The 21,050-nt window shown below is 44.9% G+C and overlaps 1 protein-coding gene across 23 annotated transcripts in view; it reads left to right on the top strand.

The window, feature by feature from the left end:
• TANC2 (tetratricopeptide repeat, ankyrin repeat and coiled-coil containing 2) overlaps window positions 1-21,050 on the top strand; it is a 283,000-nt gene that overhangs the window by 148,768 nt on the left and 113,182 nt on the right. For 18 of the 23 annotated variants that reach the window (XM_040536497.1, XM_040536498.1, XM_040536511.1 and 15 more), the window contains one exon: window positions 5,353-5,463. The exons of the other annotated variants lie outside the window; for them this stretch is intronic. In XM_040536497.1, the coding sequence (XP_040392431.1) occupies window positions 5,353-5,463 (111 nt within the window). The remainder of the gene's footprint in view (window positions 1-5,352; window positions 5,464-21,050) is intronic. 23 annotated transcript variants of the gene reach the window in all.

The raw sequence follows: 21,050 nt of genomic DNA, 5'->3' as shown, positions 1-21,050 counted from the left end.
TCCCAGCCTGGTCCTCGCTGCTCAGCCCGCCCTCGATGCTGTGGAGGAGCGGTTGGCCGTCCTCGTGCCCTGTCCCTGAATGGATTGGTTCGTTCTGACCCGTATGGGCGTCAACGCACACACAGGGGCAGGTATCTGCACCGCAGGCAAACCATGGAGTTAATTAGTTCAGATCCGCTGAAATGATCTGAAAAAGCGCCTGGAACACTTTGTTCAATCAGGTCAGAAGATGCTAAGAGCGCTTTTTTGTGTGTGCGCATGTGAAACGTTCATTGCAGAGCTGAGCCTGAATTCGGTAGATGAAGCCTTTTGCTAATCCATGATAATTTCCTTTTATCAATGCTTTTTAATATAAAGAAAACCTTTTTTAATTAAAATGCTAACTCATCTATAAATTACATGACAATGAAGTGGTAACAGAGAGAATGCAATAGAATTAGGATGCTCAGTAGGCTGAAGTGGAAAACAATGCTAATAGAGATAAAATGATTACTCGGGAAGAATAAACGCACGCTGCTGGTTCTTTGTTGTGTTTTTATTTGGTAGTAGATTGGATTCTTGACACTGTTCACGGAGAGCAACAGAATTGATCCCAGGACTCATTGCAGCCGTGAAAAAAGGATGAGCCATCAGCAGCTCCTGGTACCCGAAGTGTTTTTTGGGTGCAAGAGGAAGGTGTTGGCAGCAGGCGGTGAGAGCGGCCGCGTTGGGCAGTTCTCCCCTACCACTTACTCCAGCCCCAGCCCCCTGCTCCTCGGAGCTGACTTCCCCGGGTGCCCCACAGAGACTTGGTGTCTCCCAGTCCGAGCAGTATCACGGGAGGTTTCTGTTTCCCAGGTGGGCATCCTTTCAGGATACTCTGATTTTTTTAGAGACTCCTATCGTGTCCATCTTCAGCCTGCTCGACTGCAGCCTCTAATAAAGTGTTTTGCCTGGTGTTAGTTTAAAAGTGCTCTACTACAGTTCTGTGCTGGTTGTAAATAAGTTTGCTTATGTGTGCTTTTTCATTTTTATTAGAAGAGCAGTTTCAAACATTTTTCCAAAAACAAGTATACAATTTTTAAATTGATTTACAGCAGCAGGCTCATGTCTGCTTTAAAGACTGATCTTCAGACATCAGTGACAGTATTGTACTTACAGTGTCCTTGTGGATATTAAGGAGAACTAGCGTGAAAACAGAAGGAAATAATTTCTATCTTCTCCCCTCTGGAAGACAGACCACCTGCTGCAGAAAGTGTCATAAATGAGCCATCTAATTAAACTTTCTGAATGCTTACCCTGGTAATTGTTTTGCATTCCGTGGTTAATTCCTATCCTAGAAGTACCATTGCTTTCCTTCAAGAGGAAAAATTCCTGTCAAAGTCGAATGAGAATTTGATTTGCACTGAAGGAAGGCTTTTCAGCTTTGCTCTACTGACTTGGGTACCGGTGGGGATTAATTGCACTGAGAACTGCAGGAACTGGCCCCGAAAATGTGCAGTATTTGTTTTAAATAACTTCCCTAGCTATTTACATTGGAGTTCCTACACCAGTAGTAGCAAGTCTGGTCCCATATGACACCAGTGCTATGTTTGTCGTTGAGTCCTTGGGCATAGGATGGGCCCATGGAAGGTCCATACAGAGGCTGCTCTCCTCTGCTCCCAGACACGAACATACGTTGGAGCCTGGCTTACCCAAATGAAGGTTTTTGCAACTGAGCTACTTGTCATTGGGAAGTGTTTCTGAATTAGATGTGCATTTTGCAGTTCTGGAAGGACATCATTAGTAACTGCTGAGCCCTTCACTTAATTTGTAAATACTTATGCTGCTCCCTGCTCAAAACATCCTTTGTGTGACCAGGAAAACTGCTTCAATACTCTTTAATGCCCAGGCTCAGTCTATTTCTTACAGCAAATCTTATGGAAATAAGAGGCCTAATGGACAGAGGCAGGTGTAGCATACTTCGAATAGTTTTTCCATGCTTCTGTTAGGATTTACCCTACGTGCTAAATGTTAATCCTGTGACTTTGATCACAAGATTTCACTGTGGTCATGGGAGCACGTTCAGGACATAGGCAAAGTGCACGTCACTTTGACAAAAAAGATCAATATTCTCCTTTAACACTTGGCTAAAAATGGCAAAACAGGTTTCTGAGATGATGGCGTTGCCATTTGCTGTTTCTTCCAGTAGAAAAGTAATGTCCAAATCTGAGTCTGCTAGGGTAATCTTCCTTTGGACTGAAGACGGGAGCGCTCAACTCTTCTGTGGGGAAATCCTCCGTCGTGTAATCAGGTTACATATAAGTGAGGGCTTTTTTTTTGTCTTTTTAAGGTTAAGAATATCTGAAATGAAAGAAACTAGTGTGCTGTGGCTTTTTCCTGATACGCAGTTACCCTGAGAAGATTTTATTGACTGGAGCCTTTTAAACTCAGCTTGGTTTTGAGTCATATTGACACAGCATATCTTGTCTGCCAGTACCATGCATTTTCAAGACTTAAGTCACCGTTTTTAGGGAATAAAAACATAAGTACTATAAATTGCCCTGTACGACTAAAGAAGTAGTACAGTGAGAATTGATCACTTTGATAATAATAGGTTCCTCATTATCCTGGAAAGAAAAATTGGTGGATCAGCTTGTAGGGTTCATGAGCTGATGGCTTGTGCTGACCTAGGTCAGGTGTTGGCTCAAGGCAGGAATTAATGGGGTGAATGCTGGGAGATGAGGGCAGCCCCTTGGTGAGGAGCACCCAGAGCAGATGCAGACGTGGGACGTGGGCGAGTTCCTTCTTGTGGATGGACCGGAGCTGCTGGGCTGCGAGCAGAGGTGCAGGAGGGTGGGCTTCCACGGCAGGAAAGGTGAAGCTTTAATTATTTACTAGGGATTACTAAAAAAGACCAATCTTGAATCAACTGTATCTTAAAAGATGTACTTAAACTGAATAATTACAGCATCGCCTTGCTTTCAGTGTTAAGCTTTTACGTACTGTTTTCCTGTTCTTCAGGATAAACACCCCAAGCATGCAGATTGTGCATCTTTGGAAGCCTTCAGCTCATTTCTCTTCAGGTCCATGCAGAAATCAGTGTAGTTGGCATCGCCAGCCCTTCCCGTGTTTTTATATTTTTTCCTTCTTCTTTGGGTTAGTAACTCAAGTTTAGAGCAAAACCTTCTGGTGACAACCCGATTGCAGTCATTAACGTTTTGGCCTATGAGAACCACATACATTGGTTATTTTGGTATTTGTTTTGAGTTGAGCGTTGCTCAAGCATCACATCAGATGGTCTGCAGTTCTAGTGTTAGCCAGAAACAATAAAGAAAGAAAAGATGAGCTATTTCCAATTTATGTGATAAAAATGACAGTAACTGGGGCCGTGATAAAATAACTGAAACAAACTTATCTGTTAGGATAATTACAAACGAAACACCAGTAAATTGGTCTGCGCAGAATTATTATTCCCAACAACTTTCGTGCCATAGTCATAATCTTCCCACTATTGATGTGTTTTCATTACATTGGTATCTGCTACAAGATCATCACAGTGAATAATTTTTCCACTGGCATTGGCCGATTTGCAAGCTGATAGGGTTTTTGTGTGTGCGTGCGTGTTTGTTATTTATGGGTTTGGTTTTAATCACTGGGCTGGTGGCGGTGAGCTGCGGGTTGCTTGTGCGAGCCAGGCTGGGCTGAGCAACCCTGCTCCTGCCTCCAGCACCCTGCAGCCTCGGCGCCTTCGGTGCTGCAATGGAGGCATGGGCTGGAGGCCACAGGGGGCTGCGAGCCCCCCTTATCTCCACCAGGCACTCACATTCCTGCTGCCTGGCACGGCTCGTCTTACACCGGTCCCTGCGGAGTCTGGAGGGGAGCATGCTTTAAATATACCTAATGTTCACGCCGTGTTTTCTCGTGCAAAGTGATAGCGCGGTGCCTCTTTTCGTGTCGCGTCGGGTCACCCGGGAGAGATGCTTAGGGTAAGGGGAGCCAGGAGGGTTGTTCAGCACCTATTTTGGTACAGGGAGTGGGATCTGATATATTTTGGTACAGGGAGTGGGATCTTGATATATTCAGCCTCATACGGACTTCTGTTGACAAACCACACCATCACCTCTGTCTTCTTTTCCCCACTCTCTTTTTAAGAATTGCCCCAGTCGCTCAGGTACTGGCTCAGCAGGCGAAAGCAGGCGAGCTGTGCGCAGGCTTGCTGCTGCCCCATCGTCAGCATTGCTGATTCTTTTCCAGCTGCAGGGGACTGTTGGCTGTGTGCAGTCTCCTTAAAAGCCAGAGATTTATTGCTGCCTCAGAGGTCATCGCTTGACCCGTTGAGCTTTTATTGCAGGAGATGCATGAGAACAAACGTCCCCCCATCCTTAGGTTCAGATCCCAAATTTAATTTTCAGGACAGAGAACTATAAATATAAATTATGTAAATCGAGGCTATTATACTGAGAACCACAGAGGCATGAAGCATACTGACCCATGATACAGTTTTTAGATCAGCTTTTCAAATTAGCCTTTCACTTTAATGGGCATGTGAGTTTAACTTTGAAATGCAATACAATAATCTCTGCATATAACTTATTCCCCAGTTCTATTTCCCTGGTCTGGCAGGAATATCTGTTTAAAAACTTAGTAATAAAGGCATTCTGGAAGTTGTTATTTTATTACAAAAGGTGCATAGAGCTTTCTTTCAGAATTCAGACCGTTCAAACATGCAGAAAAATCACATTTCTCTAGCACTAGTGCTCAATGCTGGTTTGTTACAGACAGACTTTTACCTTTTCCCTGCTCTTTCTTTAGTTCTCTTGAATCTTTTCTGGATTTGCAAGGATAAAAGTGAAGCACTTGGGTTTTGTGTTCTTGGGCAGCATTAGTTGTACTCCGATCACTCACGCTGAATACCAAATCTGTTTGGTCAGACATTCAGGATGTTTCAAAATTGAAATTTTTTGTTCAGAGGAAACAATTACCGAAGCCAAAATTTGTGTATTCATTTTAGATATTTATAGTTAAATATCTGAAACCCTAATGGGCTCTGTTACCTCTCTGTGATCTTAGCCCTTCTGTAGTTGCTGAATGCAGGCCCATTTGCTTCCTATAAAAAATTTATTAAACAAAGTAGGAAAGAAAAAAGGAAGCGTTTAAGAGTATCAAGAATGTGCCTCGATACTCGCACGCTTTAAAGACTGTGCAGTTTGAAAGTTTTAGCAAGAGCCATCTCCTTTGTAAAGAATGCAGATAATTTTTTTCTGGCAAAAAAAAAAAAAGGGTAACCTGATATGAGTCTGACAGTGTCGTTTAGTTAAGTGCTTCCATCTGTTGCTTGCTATTTCCCTTACTCATGACCTCTCTTTCTTTCTCCCCCCTCCTTCTCCTTAGCCCCTTTGAGGAAGGCAAAGTTTGTTGAGAGCCCTCGAATCCCAGAATCTGAGCTTGGCTCACCAACACTTTCTTCAGCCCAGAAACTGGACGTTGATGCATACTGCCCTGGTAAGCCGCATGCGAAGGGTCTGTGTTGCGAGGGAGAGCCGGCACTTCCAGTCCAGGAGGCTTTTAAATGGAATATGGCTCCTTTTTGTAGCTGCTTGATTGGACCTGCCCCAGCCCAATTTTGGTGACTTGGAAACCCGAATAAGTGTTAGTTTATAAGTGATGCCCATTTTTGTTTGGTGCTTGTGGTTGTGTGCTCGTTCCAGGCTAGCCTCGTGGCCACTCTTAGAATAATGTAGAAGGTCTAGAGAGTTGGTTTTAAGTAGATAAAAATGATCCAATAAACATACTACTTTAAATTTCATTTTTAATGATGGTTTTCAGAGAGGTTGGGATAAAAACACATTTCAGAGATATCGTTCTATCAACTGATGTGAAATGGTGTAACCTTGTTTACCTACGTGCAAAAAATACTGCTTTTCTATTTTTTTAAGGAGTAGCTTCCAATTTACGTATCCTGTAGTATTTGTTCTTAAAAGCATACATCTTGGTGGAGGCCTCTGGAGAGCGCTGGTCGAAACATAAATAGAAGTGGGTCGTGGCTCTCCCTGGCTTAACCCCGTGTTTGTCTGGCTGCTCGGGCAGGCAGTTGCGTAAATATCATCAAGCCCAGACAGACCTCATGCAGATGTGCGAATGCCGTTAAATCTTTATTTAGCTGTGTCTTGCTGCGAGCTCGGTATCAAATCCCAAATTCTTCCTGGCTTGGCAAAGCGGTGGGGGAAGCTGGGAGGCTGGGGCAAAGGTGTCACACCTGGAGGAGGCCGTGCCCAGTGCTCTCAGAGCAATGGGAAGAGTTGTTGTTTTTTTTTTTTTTGTTTGTTTGTTTGTTTGTTTTTGCTGAATTCTGCCATTTCCTCCCCAGGCTTTCACTAGTTTATGAACTAAAGGGACTCGTGTTTTGCCGTGGATAGAGGAAAAGGATGTCAAGTGTTTTGAGATGGAATTATAAATCCGTGAAATGTTCCTTTTTGGTCTGTAGCTGTGGTAGAGGAGATTGCATGAATAAATGGTTCTCTGAAATCAGGGTATCGCTTATGTCTGTGCATGGTGAGTCTGAAGAGTATTAGTATTCACAGTTGGAGGAATTAATTGAATGGTGTCCAATTTTTGAGTGCAGGCTTTCTTTAATGTGTTTTGTTTGAAAGAGGGGGTATCTTAGAAAAAAGGCAGTCCCTGTGCTTGGAAATACCACCTTTGAGGCCAGAGTTGCTGTGAAAAGCTCTCTTTCTTTTCCAATGATCATGAATTACAATTACAATTTTGCTGTTGCAGCCCTTTCTTCTTTTAACTGAATAGCTTCAACTGTCATGTTTATAATCGTTAATAATTATAAACTTACTATGATTGCATCCACAGAGAATTATAATTGAATTGTAAATTTGGCTTAAAAGCATAAATTCCACATTGCCCTATCTCGTCGTACGTCTTGCAGACGTGTGTGTGTGTGTATGTGTGCCTCTCCTCCTGCCCCCAGCTTCATTTGCCAGCATGGTTTGAAGGTGCAGGCATCCTCCCGAAGCCCACAGCCCAGCAGCAGGCGGTGACAGTGGCATCTGCTTTTTTTTTTTTTTGCCTTTTGATCTCCTCCTCTTTCTGACAGCATCGTGATCTTAAAGGAAAAGTGGAGTTTCCTAGTGCCTTGAAGTGTCATTAAAGAAACATGAAGCATCATTAAGAAAAAAAGGAGAGAGCAAGAGAGCGACTTGCCGCAGTAGGTGCTGGTGAGCAGCACGGACTTGGAGCAAAGGCAGAAATTTGGGCTTCCAGGAGGTTCTGCAAGGTCTGGTTGCAGGAGCGGCTGTGCAGAGCCTGGCCCCGCGGTGCCTGTATGCTTGGCACTGAGCAGTGAAGCCGGCATTTGTTGAGGTCCAGAGGCTGCAGTTTCTGAAGAGCCACACCAGGCTGATGTTAGCGACAACCGGCAGGTGAAGAGGGAAGAGAGGAGCCCACTGGGGAAGGATTTCTGAAGCTGTTCATGGAGAGGAGGAGGTTGGTGGGATGCACGGGTTTCCTCTTGCAGTCCTGCAGTTCATTCCTTCTTTGCCATGCCCAGCGAGGAACCTGTGAGCAGTAACTCCATGCAGATTGGCCCTTTGCTGTGGAACAAACGGAAGGGAGCTCAGGGGATGAGACCCTCGAAGGAGGCAAGCAGCTGGGAAGGAGTCTTGTGTAAAGAAGGAAAGAAGGAACAAAAATCTGGATGACCCCGTGAGGACTTTGAGCACTGGCACAGCATCCAACTCCCGATGGGAAGGGATGAATCCCACTCGGGACTGTGGTGAAGCCAACAGGCTCTGCTTGTAATCGGCTTTCCAAGGAATTACAGCTCCTTTCTTCAAAGCTAGTCGTGCTGCAACCTTCTTCTGAGGGGTGTGTGTCCAGTGAAGGATGTTAGCAGGCAGTGCTAAATGCTGAGTGTCTCCAGGAAAAAGAAGTTGGAGGAATGATGCTCGAAGTTAAGACAAGAAAAAAAAATAAAGTTGGAGATATGCTAGAGCCTAGCAATTGAGTGGAGGTGGAGTGGTTGTAAAGTGATCCCTGACAAGTAATGTAATTAATTATACACTTAAAGGCAGTTTAAAACACTAAATAGCAATGAAGAGAGAACATTATCTACTCTGCATATAGAAATGATTATTTCAATTTGAGATGCCTAGAGATGAAATTTTGCTCAATGCTAAAATGTTTATTTTAAGGCTCGAGGCACATTTCAGCACATTTCGGGGAGGTGGTTTCCTCAGCAACCATTGTTCCACCACTTGGCCTCTCCTGCTGCTGCGGGGAATTATTTCTTTTGACATGTTGCAGTGTGAATCAGTGTACGAGATGATGCACGTTAGAGATTCAACACTCAAGGAAGGAAAGAGAATAATCAAGTGGCTGGTATTTTTGAGAGAACTTCTAGTAGGAAGGACATAGTAAAGATTTAAGCTTGTCACACAAGTTTTTAGAAAGCCATATTCTTTGGTGTGCCCAAAGAAGGCAATTCGATTCTGTAAGATGGATTTAATCTATTTACGTGAAAGCAGAAATTGCCCCATATCTTACAGTTGTTTGGTTTAAGATGATGACAAAAAACTCTACTATGGCTTTCAGAAACACATTTCTCTCAATTACATTTCTGTAACTGCTTGTGCAATCACAGCAGTCATTTAGAGTTGAACCCTGCCCTTTTTGACTTGGGGTAGATGAGGTGGAGAAGTTGTTGCTTGTTTCTTGACTTAGCGTTGACTCTGTAAGGAGAGCCTGAGAGGTGGTGGATCCGTCCTCCCTCCCTGTTCCTGCTCGGATGTGGCAGCACCTTTGGGCAGAGCAGCTCCCATTTTCCTTCTTGTCAAACGTAGCGACGGTGGCACCACGCTCACAGCCATCACCTTGCTGCAGGCAGGACAATGTGGCAGAGCAGGAGCTGACCTTCAAACCTCTGTTACTCAGCAGTTCAGAACTTTTCTGTGATGGTCTGGTGATTCACGATTTAGTCTGTAATATTTTTATCGCATCTCACTCTGTAGAGGTGGCACAAGCAGGGAATGGTGCACTGGCTACTTGGTTCTGCTTCGCTCTTCATCACAGGGCATTTTTCTTTGTGCTGCTTTTTGTTTTAACCATAGCATCTAAAACACGTGCGTGTTTTGACTTACAAGCGCTCAGGAAACCTACTGGAAGCAGTCTGAGATGGATGGTGCTTTCAGGTAATTGCTTTTTCTCTTAGATCCACGTTTGCAGTTGCATTTCATGTGATTTATTACCTTGTCATTACGTTTCAAAGGCTAAGTATGTTATGACATTATCTTTTACTATGATTAAATTCTTCTTTGGAAATTTTGGGACACAAAACTGTCTGGTCAGTGGGTGTCTGCTTATTCCAGGCAAAGCTGGCAGGCATCTGCTTCCTTTCCTAAGGGAGTTAGGTACCACCATGGCGCTGCTGCCATCGCAGCGCTGTTGTTTCTGTTCATCTCATTGCTCCTTTTTCTCCCTCTTTGGTTAAAGTATCTCTGGAGTTGACGTCTACTTGCTTCCACTTCTTTCTTTTCACCGTGTAAAGATGTCTAGTTTTCATTTTACGCGAACCACGTGCTTCTCTTAAACACCACCAGGACATATTTCAGGTGTCAGAGAAAGCCCCTCAACAGGGAACAGGTGAGGCAGAGCTGCGCTTGCATTTCTTGTGGTGAAAAGGCAATAAGCCAAAAAGAAAACCCCCAAACAAAAAGTCAGCCGGCAGGATCCTTGTCCAACCTCGGTCATATTAGACAGTGCTGGGCTGGGAGGAAGGCCGGGGAATAATCAAACAAACCGTGGCCTGACAAATGGTTTTACTGTTCAGTCTTGGGGCTGGCCCAGCATTCTCAGGCCCACTGACCTGAAGGGAATGGGAAATCGTTGCGATCGGCCGTAGTTGCAGCAGAACGGTGGCAATTCCCTGCGTCGGTTGCTATGGGAGCCATCGACTTCTCTGTGCTTCTTCTGGGAGCACAGCGCTGTTCAGAGATGGAAACGGCCTCAAAATAAACCCGGCCGCGATCCTGAGTCTGTGATAAGAATAGCGACGGCATGGTTAGGGTTCGAGGTGTGTCTCCTTGGGATCAGCCCCAGGGCGCTCGCCGTTACCTACAGATGGGCCTAGAGGGGCCTTCGGGCACGTAGGAGGCAGCAGCTTTGGGAAGAGGCCTGGGGTTGCACCTTGGGGTTTGTGGAGCCAGCCTTTTCGTCAAGGGGGCTCAAGAGTAGAGCTGGACATAACAGGAATTCCATATACTATCCCCGTATGTTTTAACTGTTCACTGTGTTCAGATAACACGGTGTTCCTGAAGCTTCCTGATGTGAAATGCAAACCATCAGCTTCCCCTTACAGCCTCGGATTTTCTTTCAGCTATCTGGGGAAAAAAAAAGGGGGGGAGAAAATGGCTTTAGGAGGTCCAAAATCTATTCCTGTGAAGAACTGTCCAACTTTAGAGTATCACAGTGACTGCCAAAGCACCTTATCTACAAGGTGCTTGAAGTGTGTTTCACATCAGCTGCTCCAGCAGCGGAGTTCCCTGCAGCTCAGCACCTTGGGCTGTGCCTGTCTGATTGGATCCTGGAGTCAAACAAGTTGTTTCCCCTCGTCAGACAGGAGTGCTTCCCTTCCCTTCCTCTACTGGGAAATGGTAACTTCTTTGTGCTAACACTTAGGCTTAGTGAGTATTTGTAGCTTTCTGTCTTGCCAGTAAGTAAATATGTACGCAAGCAAACTGGCCCTGTTGACTTTGAAGCCTTCGGAGATGGGCCTACAAGGATGTGTGTAAAAGCCTCGTCGATTTCACATCTGAGTAGACGTGACACTTAATATCACACTTTGCAGTAAGCAGGGAGCATCGGAGACCTTCCCCGTACTGTGAACATAACCTTTGCGTTGCTGATGGAGAAAGTCAAGGTCAGGCTTCGCATAGAACGAGCGACTCCCTGCAGGGGAATTTCCTTTTCTAGTATATTATTTCTTAAAACAAGGAACAAGGGCAGCCTGCACCGATGCTCCCAAATACCACAGCTCGGGCGGTATGGCTGTGAACCTGTGATGGCCTGCGAAGCAGAGACATCCAAGTTGTGTGGATTAGTTGAGAACAAGTCATGTCAGGAGGCTGTCAGGTGTCTTCAGCGGTGTGGGCCACTCAGTTTTGCTCCAGCGTTGTGACCCGATGGCCATCCACGCTGCTGAGCTGTCTTTGGGTGTGGAGCATCGTGCTGTCACTGCAAGCAAAACTGAGGATTCGATAAACTCGGGTTGTTCTGGTGGGTGATGTAGACGGGATGAGGTCAGGTCTTGAAGCCTCAACCCGACGCGGGCCTCCACACTGGCCCAGCAGTCCTCGCATGCTCAAATGCCCTCTTATCTGCACATGGCTCCATCTTCAGCTCCGTGGTTGGCCTGACACACACAGCTATAAAACAAAATTAGCTCTTACGGATGGGACAAAGGCGCAGCTAATAATGGCATATGTCCCTGTATATTTCAGGAGGCTCACTGGACCTTATAATGAGGGAGAACTTTTTCAGAATTTCAGCCTACAGTAAGGTACAAAAGGTACAAAGTATCCTGCCTCAAACCAAAAAATCAGTCATATTCAGAGGTTGGAGTGGAATTTTTTTTGCAGTGTAGGTAACAGGTAATGCAGGTCTCCACACTTCTCTTCTGCTTAATCTCTTTTGGACTATTTTCTACACTTGGCCATCACAGGGATCTGTTGCCTGTATCATCCTACTGGAAACGTGAGCTGGTTGCCCAGATCCTGCTTTAGGATCGCAGTTTTGCTGACAGCAGGTACGATGTGCCTTCTGAACCTCCAGCAGGGTGCTGCTCGCTTGCTGCTGAAGACGCGGTTGTTGTCACTGCCCTCGTGAAGTGTCACAGGAGGCTGCTCGCACTCTCACTTCTATAATTATCAGCCGTATCCAAACCAAAATCTTTATCCCCAGACTGTCCTTTCTTGGGCAGAAAAGACCCGCCGATACTTGCAGTTTTGGGAAGGCACAACGTGTCAATTTAGATTTATGAAGCCATTTCAGCTTTCGTTCATCTTGTGGTAATTTTGTTTCCACTCCGCATCTGTCAGACTGAATTAAATGCACACTGCCATGTGTTTGGTGTTCGCCACGAGGGCAGTGTCTGCAAGTCCCAGGGCAGTGGCGGCCCTGACCTGTCTGTGACCGTGCTGTCCTGTGTCTTCAGGGCTCCCGCCTGCAATCTGTCGGTGTCGTTACACGACCCTAATCCTTCGTTTTAGCTCCTGGAGCTGCCCTCAGGAGTTATTCAGGCTGTGGTTAATTTGGAGTTAGCCTTAACCTTTGGAGTTTATGCCTGTCATAAGTGGAAATACTGGGACCCTGAGAGGAAGAAGGAAGGAAATAATGGTAGGTGGGCTTCTTGGTCATGGCTTTGTTGATTAGTCGTCCCTTTTCCTTCTGACTTGGATATTTCTTCCCAAATACTCTGCAGTCTAGAGGAAGCAATCAATAATTCTACTCTCTTTGTTTCTGATGCCAGTTTTGAGGCAATATTAGTTTGTTTCAACTTTTGTGGAGGCAAAAAGTGAATATTTGTTTTACCAGCTCCAAAGATAATAGGAGGATAGATGCATTTGTGGAAAACTGCTCAATCCTTGTAAGAGCTTGGTTCCCATGTCTTAATGGTTGCATGAATCCGATGGATGCTTTCTTTTTCTCTTAACCAAAAGGCACTTGAACATCAGGGATGCTATGGAGAGCTTCTCATAAGGGAAAATATGCAGTGCTCTGAAAGCCACACCATTACTTCTGCTCTCTTACCAGTTGCCTTGACTTCCTGTCACTCTTTGGGACTGCAGAACAAGGACTTCTTTATTCTTTTCCAGTGCGAATATTGTTCCCCTTGCTGTAATTTGTTTTGATCATCAGTATTCTCCCCATCCTATCTGTTCCTTTCTCTTGGTCAGCACAGCTGCACTTTTGTGCTGAAGAAAGGAGATCAATTTGCTCATAACCTCCCGCACTGCAGCCTGCAGGTGGATTGCCTACTGTATTAAGCAGACTTTTGGACATTTGATGTTGCTAATTATTTGAACTTCTAATCGTTTGAAAGATAATTACTTTGAATCCAAACATGAAAAATTTGGGCCAGCTGCCAGCTGGAAAGGGCAGATAACTCACAGCCTTCCTGGAAAGCAATGATTATACCACCACATCTTCAAGGCCCTCCAGAGGTCTGTCACTTATCGCAGGCTCCAAAATTGTTGTCTTTGGTCTGAAATTGCAGCAGTCTTCCTCAAACTCCTCCATGTGTTCCTGAGCTTCCTGCTGGGTTCTCTTCTCGGCACCTGTTTTGGTTGCCCGACGGGAGGAGATGCAGCAATGTGCGAGGTTACCTGGGTGCTGTCGTTCTGCCTTCCCCTGTTTGCTAACTTCAGCATTGGACTTCCACCCAAACGACCTGTGTAAAATTGCAGCTCTTACCCTGTGTAACTTAAACTTGCTGTGAGGATGGCTGGTGGATCGGATTCTGAGTTGTGTAAGGCCTTCATTGATACGGCTTACGCTTCAGAGAAACTACAAGTATTAAATGGATCTCATCAGAATGGGCAATGGGGTCTTCCTGCTCTATAAGGTACTGAAGGGATGTTGATTAGCAGAGGCCCTGGATATTGGTTGTGTTTGAAAATAACACCAAAAAGCATGGAAAATTCTCTGTTGCATTTGCAGTTGTTACTGAAATCACCTAGTTTTGTGGAAATCCATGTGAGTCCAGGAAGCAACAGAGGTGCTTGTTGCAGTAACGAATACAGAACTGTATGATCAGCTCATTTTGATAACTCACAGTTTAAAATTCTGCCAACCTGAGTAAGTATTAATAAGTCAGAATCATCCAATAATGCTTTTATACTTGATGCTCTAATAGCTGGTGATGGTAGATTATTAATCTCTGTCACAGCTTCCATACCCAAACCGCACTTTTGAAATCCCAGGAATCTAATGGCAGTAGGTTTGGGAGACTGCTGTTTATGCTGTAAAGGCTAAGGTCACGATTTGGTCTGATTAGCCTTGAATAACATTTATTCTGGAAAAGTGCTAATATATCAGCTGTAGGAAAAAGAAGGCCTTGGTGCTGCCTGTGTCTCCCCTTACTCTGTTACAAACCCACAACCTCCCATTTAACAGCAGTCAATGGCTACAGCATCTCTCCTTGATGTAACTAAAGTTACAGCTCCCTGTACACTGGTTGTGTTTTGACCAGGCAGAGCTACCTCACAAGAAGAAAGGACACTTGTAAAAGTCCTTTTCTGCAAATTCTTTCTCCCCAAGGAGTCAAATGCTGGGACCACGGCTGGATGCGACAGAACGGATTCTCAGTGGCCTCTGCCGCCATTGCAGCAGCCGAGGGCAGAAATAAGCATGGTTTTGCAGGTGAACACCTAGATCGATTTTATGCAGTAGCAGCAATGTGTTCAGCACACACAAGTACACTTCTGAAAGTTCCCTGCCACCCTGCTTGTGCCACCTGCATGCGAGGCGCTGCTGGCCCCTGCGTGGGGACGCTTCCCGTGCAGGCGGCGGTGTTGTGCTGGGAGCTGTGCGTCTCCTCCATCCCTGCCAGAGCTGGGCAGTTCCCCAAATGGCAGGAGAAGAGGATTTGTCCAGGCTTCTGCTGGAGCTGTGTGTAGTCCAGTTAACTGTTGGCACCATTGGCTTATTTGTGCTTCATCCCCAAAATAAAGCTTCTTACCAAAGCTGCCAGATAGCAAAGCCGGCTAATGCTGTTCGTTTTCTTCCCAGCAGTGGTGTGTAACGTGTTCGTGAGGTTTGTGTCAGATTTACCACGTGAAAAACTGTAAGAGAAGAGAATACGAGAGGTTTAGGGAAGCAGTTGCTGAGATTCAAAAAATATTTTGGGTGGATTGTAGCAAAATAAATACACAAAATAATATTTGAGTATGTTGCTCAGATTTTATCAAACATAATATTCAAGGGGAGTGGCTGTTCTTTTTTGATTGTGAATCTTAAAAAGGAAAAGCAAAAAAGCAAACAAAAACCCCCAACCAACCTGGAACATCTCCCTATCAATAGGAGTATAAGAGCTCATCCCCAAACCTGGCTGGAATAAAAGGTCAGCTCAGAGAACTAAAAGCTAAATAGCAAATAACCGTATTTAGGAGTCAAGGCCTTTCTTCAGACAGTGCTTGATGGGAGGGTCTGTGTTCGGAGATGGGAGAGCAGAGCCACGTTTAGGATCAGGTGACGTGCCCAAGATAATATGCCAAAACTGTAAGGGAAGGGCTAATTGCATCTCTGCTTTGCATCAGCGGAGGGCTTGCTGCCTCTGACATTTTGTCCTTGCTGCTTTAAAGAGCTCAGGAACCTGTTCAGGGATCTAAATGTAATCTTGCTTTTAGGAAATGTTCCGTATACCCAGGATCCCATTTATGGTAATTGTGGCCTTTTTAAAGGGATGTTTAGTGATTGATTGAGTGTCCTCTTATTTCCTCCATTCTCTGTTCTTCAGGAGGTAAATGGGAGCTGAAATCCAAGAAAATTCACCCCCAAATAGGAGTACAGAGGGTTTTTTTCAAATCTAGAGCATGAATTACATTGAAATAGATTTGATGATAGTATTGAAATTACATTTGTTGCCTGTCTGTGGCTCGGTATGGCTTCTGATTAAAAAAAATAACTGTCGTTCTGGCAGTGTGCTTGAAGGAACGCGCAAGGACATCCACAGCAGTGGGGAGAACGGGTTAGGAAGCAGTTTTTGTACGTGGTGCAGAGGAGAATTTCTCATTTGAATTTCTCAGAGCAAACATCTGTGGAACTTGTGTAAGGTGTGGAAGTAAGGTGAGAACTTTTGCAGCGAAGGAGAAAGGCAACTTGTTACGGGAAGGCTGGCAGCAAGCAGCAAGCCCCTGAAGCTGCAGAGCCGGAGCACGGCCCGGAGCAGTGCGCAGAGGCTGCGGGTTGAGGCAGAGCTGCACTTGGAGCACTTTTCTACTTCAAAGGCAGTTTTTTTGGCCAGCCAGAGGTCACAGCTGAAGAGCAAGATAAATTTATAGTCCTAATTACAGAGTTATCGATTCCAGCGAAGATTTCGGTTGCCTGTTTGCTCTGTTGCATTGCAACTTCTGATGAACCAGCACAGAGGGACAGACAGACTTCGCCTGCCGCCCGGCTGGGTACGATTTCAGTCGGTGGGAATATTTCCCATTGCTCTCTCAGAAATAACACTAAGTCTGAAAAGAGCAGCAGCACGAAAATATGCATTAAAGCAATGCATCTGATGCAGTCTTCATCCCTTATTGGTTACATTTTAAAAAATCTCTTCTTGATGTAAGCAAGAGTAATGAAAAAACCTTTCCATTAATACCGAGATTAGGGGAATATGCAGAAATGGTCAAGGGCATTTGCCAAATATAGCTCAAGTATATCCAGAATAACTTAAAGCAGATGTACATAATAATGGGACAGATTTGGGTCACATGGAGAAAGAGAAGTCTTTGGATAAAACTCTATGGTTATGTAATTGAAGATCAAAATCATAAATGGCATCGTTTATTTCTGGCAGTCTATAGGTGCTCAGTCTTTGCATGCAACTGTTCTATTTTTTTCCTCGCTAATTTGAGGATTTTTGATTAAGACAAATCATTCATATTCAGGCAAATTCTGTGATGGGTGCCACTAGGCGAACTGTTACCCAGTGCTTTCCGTTAGACACTCGCTGAAGTAGATTTCAGACGTAATCTCAATTATATTCAGTCTCCTTTTGGAATGAAAAGTGTAACCATTACAGCAAAACCGTTCTGTGGAGCAAAGACATTGTTAGTTTCTTGCAAGGGTGCTACCCTCTGTCATTCATCTGAAAGATTAGACGATGGTAGCTATCAAACAAGGCACAGAATTGCAAAATATATCATAAAGAAATTTCATTTGGTTTTAAGGAATTGCAGCTGAAATGTGTGGCAGATTTCATTATAGGAATTGAAAGAACTAAACAGAAACAGTATTTTAGAATGATAATGTTCAAAGCCGTGCATTTTGAATGCTTTCTTGAAAAGAGCAAACCTAATACACTGTGCTTACGAGATTATAAATTTGATTTCCAAGGAAATGTTGTGAACATTTATGAACACTTATGAACTCCCCCTGGAGAGAAAAAAACAACAAAAAAAACACCCTAACAAGAAGCAGGCCGAACGCCCCTGCTTTTGCCAGGAACGCCTCCCTTGATCAGCTCTGGCCGGGGTGGTAGCAGGACCATTTCTGAAAGAAAACGCAGGCGTGCGCGTGGCTCTCGGTGGCCTCTGGGCCGTGGGTGGCTCCCTGACCTGGCACCCTTTTCTGGGATAAAGCTAAAACCTCAGATTTTGGTAGACGGGGCTTTTCTTACATAACCGAGAGACCAGCCTGCTGCATTAGGAGAGGACTGGGCTCGAGCCCTCCAACAATACCAGAAGTGTACATAGGGAGCTGCCAGGATCCGTGCCATTGCTTCTGAAGGGTCTAAATCAGGCAGGTTCTGTGGTGGATCGCAGAGGTCCTCAGACGTAGTTGAGTTGGGTCAAATTGTTTGAAAGGAAGAATTAGAGGTGTTAAATTCCTTGACAAGCTCAGGTTATAAAGTTTTCAGTTTTTGTAGTTCAGTAAAATAATTTATTAACTTAAAGGGATGGCAGAAGTAGCTGGGGAGGATGGAGATGTGCACTTCTGAGGTTTGGTAGAACTCTGGAAGCTGAATTATTAAAGAAAAAAAAGCTGTGCGTGCGCCTTAGGTACCTACGCTCTTTTTGAAGCTTCTAAATCATTGAGGGCTGGGTTTAATTATTTATTATTGTTAATTGCTTGGCTGTAATAGTTGAAAATGGTTCTCACGCTGTCAAAGCAGTTAAGAGCCCTTTGCCAGACGTGTCCCCGATGGATGCTCGGTCTCCTTGTACAGCCTCAGCTCCTTCTCTGCCCTTTCCCTCGATGCCCTGGGGGCCCTTGGTGACCTTGCTGCTGCGGCCATCGATCGCGGAGCCTGGTGCTCCATCCTCGGCCTCCCTGGCCTCTGCTGCCCTGACCTCGCCCCCGGCCTCCATGAGGGTCGACGCTGCTCAGCCCAGCGACCTTCCAGAGCCCTCATCTAATGAGCCTGCTGTTCGTCTCCTGGCCCGTCTGATCCTCTTCTGGCATCCCTTTCAGTATAATGCAATCCAGAAGTAAAATAAATAATAGTTTAATAAGTATACACACACACACATATATATAGACATACAAAAAATATATAAATAAATAAATCATAGCGTGCTCTTCATGGGCTAGAGATGACGAAAGCCATAGCTTCCATTCTCATTTCTTGTTTCTTTTACTTTGTTTTCCGGTCTCAGAGTAATTAAGCCACAATTATGTCGGATTTTCAATCTTTTCTCCATTACCGTGAAGTCCGGACTTAGCAGCGTAGTAGGGAGAACTGGTACGCATACAGAAGTCTGTGTGGCTGGTACTGGTTTGCGATTTTTCCCCTTCCCTGTGGCTTTATTGGTAAGGAATTGGAAGTTGTTGCTGGATTGATTTAATATTTTTTTCTGTTCTTTTCCACTTCTGAATCGCTCTGTGCATTCAGCAGTGTTAAGACTGCAGCACTGTGATTTATGGTTTCCAGCATTCTTCCAAGCCGGGAGATAAAAATGCCAGATAGCCTAAACACGTGTAGTATTTTAATCTAAAAGGACAAACTGTTTCACATCTCTGTGTAGGAGCCTTTATTTATTTCTGTCATATAATGCTGCCGTTACCTGTCTCTTCTGAAGATTAAGGATTAAGAGAAAGCAGTCTCCTTCAGTCTGTTTTTTTTTTGTTGTTGCTTTACTGAAAATGGGATTGCCTATTTCATGTGGCCTTCTGAATATTCTTCCTTTGCTTTCTGTTTTGAAGATATCTTTTATTTATGGAAAGGTCACTACGAAAGAATCTGAATGTCTTATTTTTGAGTTCATTTATTTTTGCAGTGTAAAGTAAGGCAGTTTGCTTGCATTTTTCTTCCCCAAAACAATCCCCGTGCTGTTTGGACAAATTACCTCTCCTTCCAACTAGGCTACAGCTTTTGAGACTAATCTGTCTTGGAGCTGAGGGTGTTCATGGATTTTTATTTATGTTATTAGAAATAAGCAATTCACTGCAGTGTGTTTGTGCTCTGTGGGCTGCATCTGTGATTAAAGTCCTTGGACTAGAGGCACACATCAGTAAATCTGTCTTGGTTTTGACTCTGATTTCAGTACCTGAAATGCTTACTCCAAGTTTGGAGCACTTGTTTTAAAATTACCCATGACAAAATCCAAGTGGGTAAAAGTTGCTCTATTAAGTTCCAGGCTGCAGAGGGAAATCATTTTTACTAAGATTCTGGAAAATCATTTATCATGTGGGGATCTGGTAATGCAACAGTGTGTGCAAAGACAACGTAATCAGGAGGAATTTCATGTCCAGCTAAACTTGAATACAGGTGAGGAGGCTCAGTTTAGCCAAGCACGTGCCGGTTGCGCTGGGTCCCCCCACCTTGGACCCACGGCCAGCTCAGTGCAGCTGGGCTGAGCAAGAAAAACCTCTTGCTTAAAACCAAACAAGACGTAAACGACTCAACCAGCTAACTGAAGATGTCAGCTGTCATAAAAATGCAAGTTTTGCCGTCTGATGGCCGCTGAGAGACCAGCGGGGGCCCAGGCAGGTAGGCAGAGGCGGCTGAGGAGCGCAGCAGCAGCCCAGCTCGCCCCATGCCCAGCAAGAAAGCCTTCCATTTGTTATTTGTGTGTGTATGTGTATATATCTACGTGTATATACATGAATACCCACTTTCTGTTGAACAAGGACACAAAGCTGCAGTCCCTTGAACTCCTTCAAACACTTCAGCACATCCAGTGAAGCAGGGAGTTAAGATTTTTTACTTGTTTAAAATTCCTGGCGCTGAGCATTTTAGGAAGGCTTTTAACATGACTTAATGTTTAAGCAGAAGCGTGCGACTTGATGTAGCCCAACGCAGCGGCCCCAGACCTCGAACCACACTGTGATCTCTCGAATCCACTCCCTGATTGCCTTCAGGTTTGTGTGTGTATAGCCGAGCACCTCGCTGCTGGGTACTGAGACGCTCGTGGTCGCGTATTGGAGCTGACTGTAGGGCTTGGTTTGAGCTGCTGCGGTTCATTACAGCAGTACAGTGTCAGAAGAGCTAAAAATACCGTGGGCCAATTCTGCTCTCGACTGTGCTCTCAGATTTCCCCAGTGAGGTCGGGGAACCGAATGCGCTCAAGTGTGCCTAAAATGTGGCTGCAGCATTAGCTGGATAGCGCGCGGTGCGGGGAAGAAGTTATGCCCTCTCTTTGAACTTGGAGAGCGAGTTTTAGCTCTTACTGTCAACTTTGCAAGGTAACTTACAGCTTCTTTCCATAATACCCATTCACAGGCCTCTTGGAGCTGCTCTCTCTTCTTTGACACTCAATTAAACGACTGCACTTATTTTTAAAGACATAAAACCAAAAGGCATAATAATCCAGTACAGTGGTGCTTTGCTCAAGTTCAAAGTTATCTGCACTTTGAAAGCCACATTATAATAAAATAATTGATAGTTCTGCACTAAATGGGATGCTCTCAGAGCTCAGCTCCCTTCAGCTGCTGCTCTCCTGTCTTGTGTCTGGCCAGGGAATTAGGGCTGCAGTCACGTCTGCTACCTCTGCATGACGCTGCACCTTCTTGTGCAGGAACCTGGGATGAGCTTATAATTTTATTTTAGAAGTAAAAGACAGCTTGTGCCCCTTGGAGATACTTTAGGGATGGTGCAGACACGGTTAAACCCAGCCTCGCAGGAGCAAGTTGCGCTGTTTGTTTTGAGAGCGGTTCCTGACGCTGAGCAGAATTTGGCTGGCTCTGCCCAGCCCGCCCTGATGTGGTCTGTAAATAAATCGCTCTCAAGTCTGAAATAACACATTGCAAACTGAAGACTTCAGTCCTGCCTGCTTGCTGGCCTGCTGGACCTGTTCCCTGCAAGTGGCCTGGCCTGGCACGAGCCTGCACGGCGCGTCCTTGGCAAGCAGCGCAGGTCGGCCTCCTCTTCT

Source organism: Cygnus olor, chromosome 25, assembly GCF_009769625.2.
Source record: "Cygnus olor isolate bCygOlo1 chromosome 25, bCygOlo1.pri.v2, whole genome shotgun sequence".
Lineage (NCBI taxonomy): Eukaryota > Metazoa > Chordata > Aves > Anseriformes > Anatidae > Cygnus > Cygnus olor.
The sequence above is the reverse complement of the archived record's forward strand: the minus strand, read 5'-3'. Positions and strand labels throughout refer to the sequence as shown.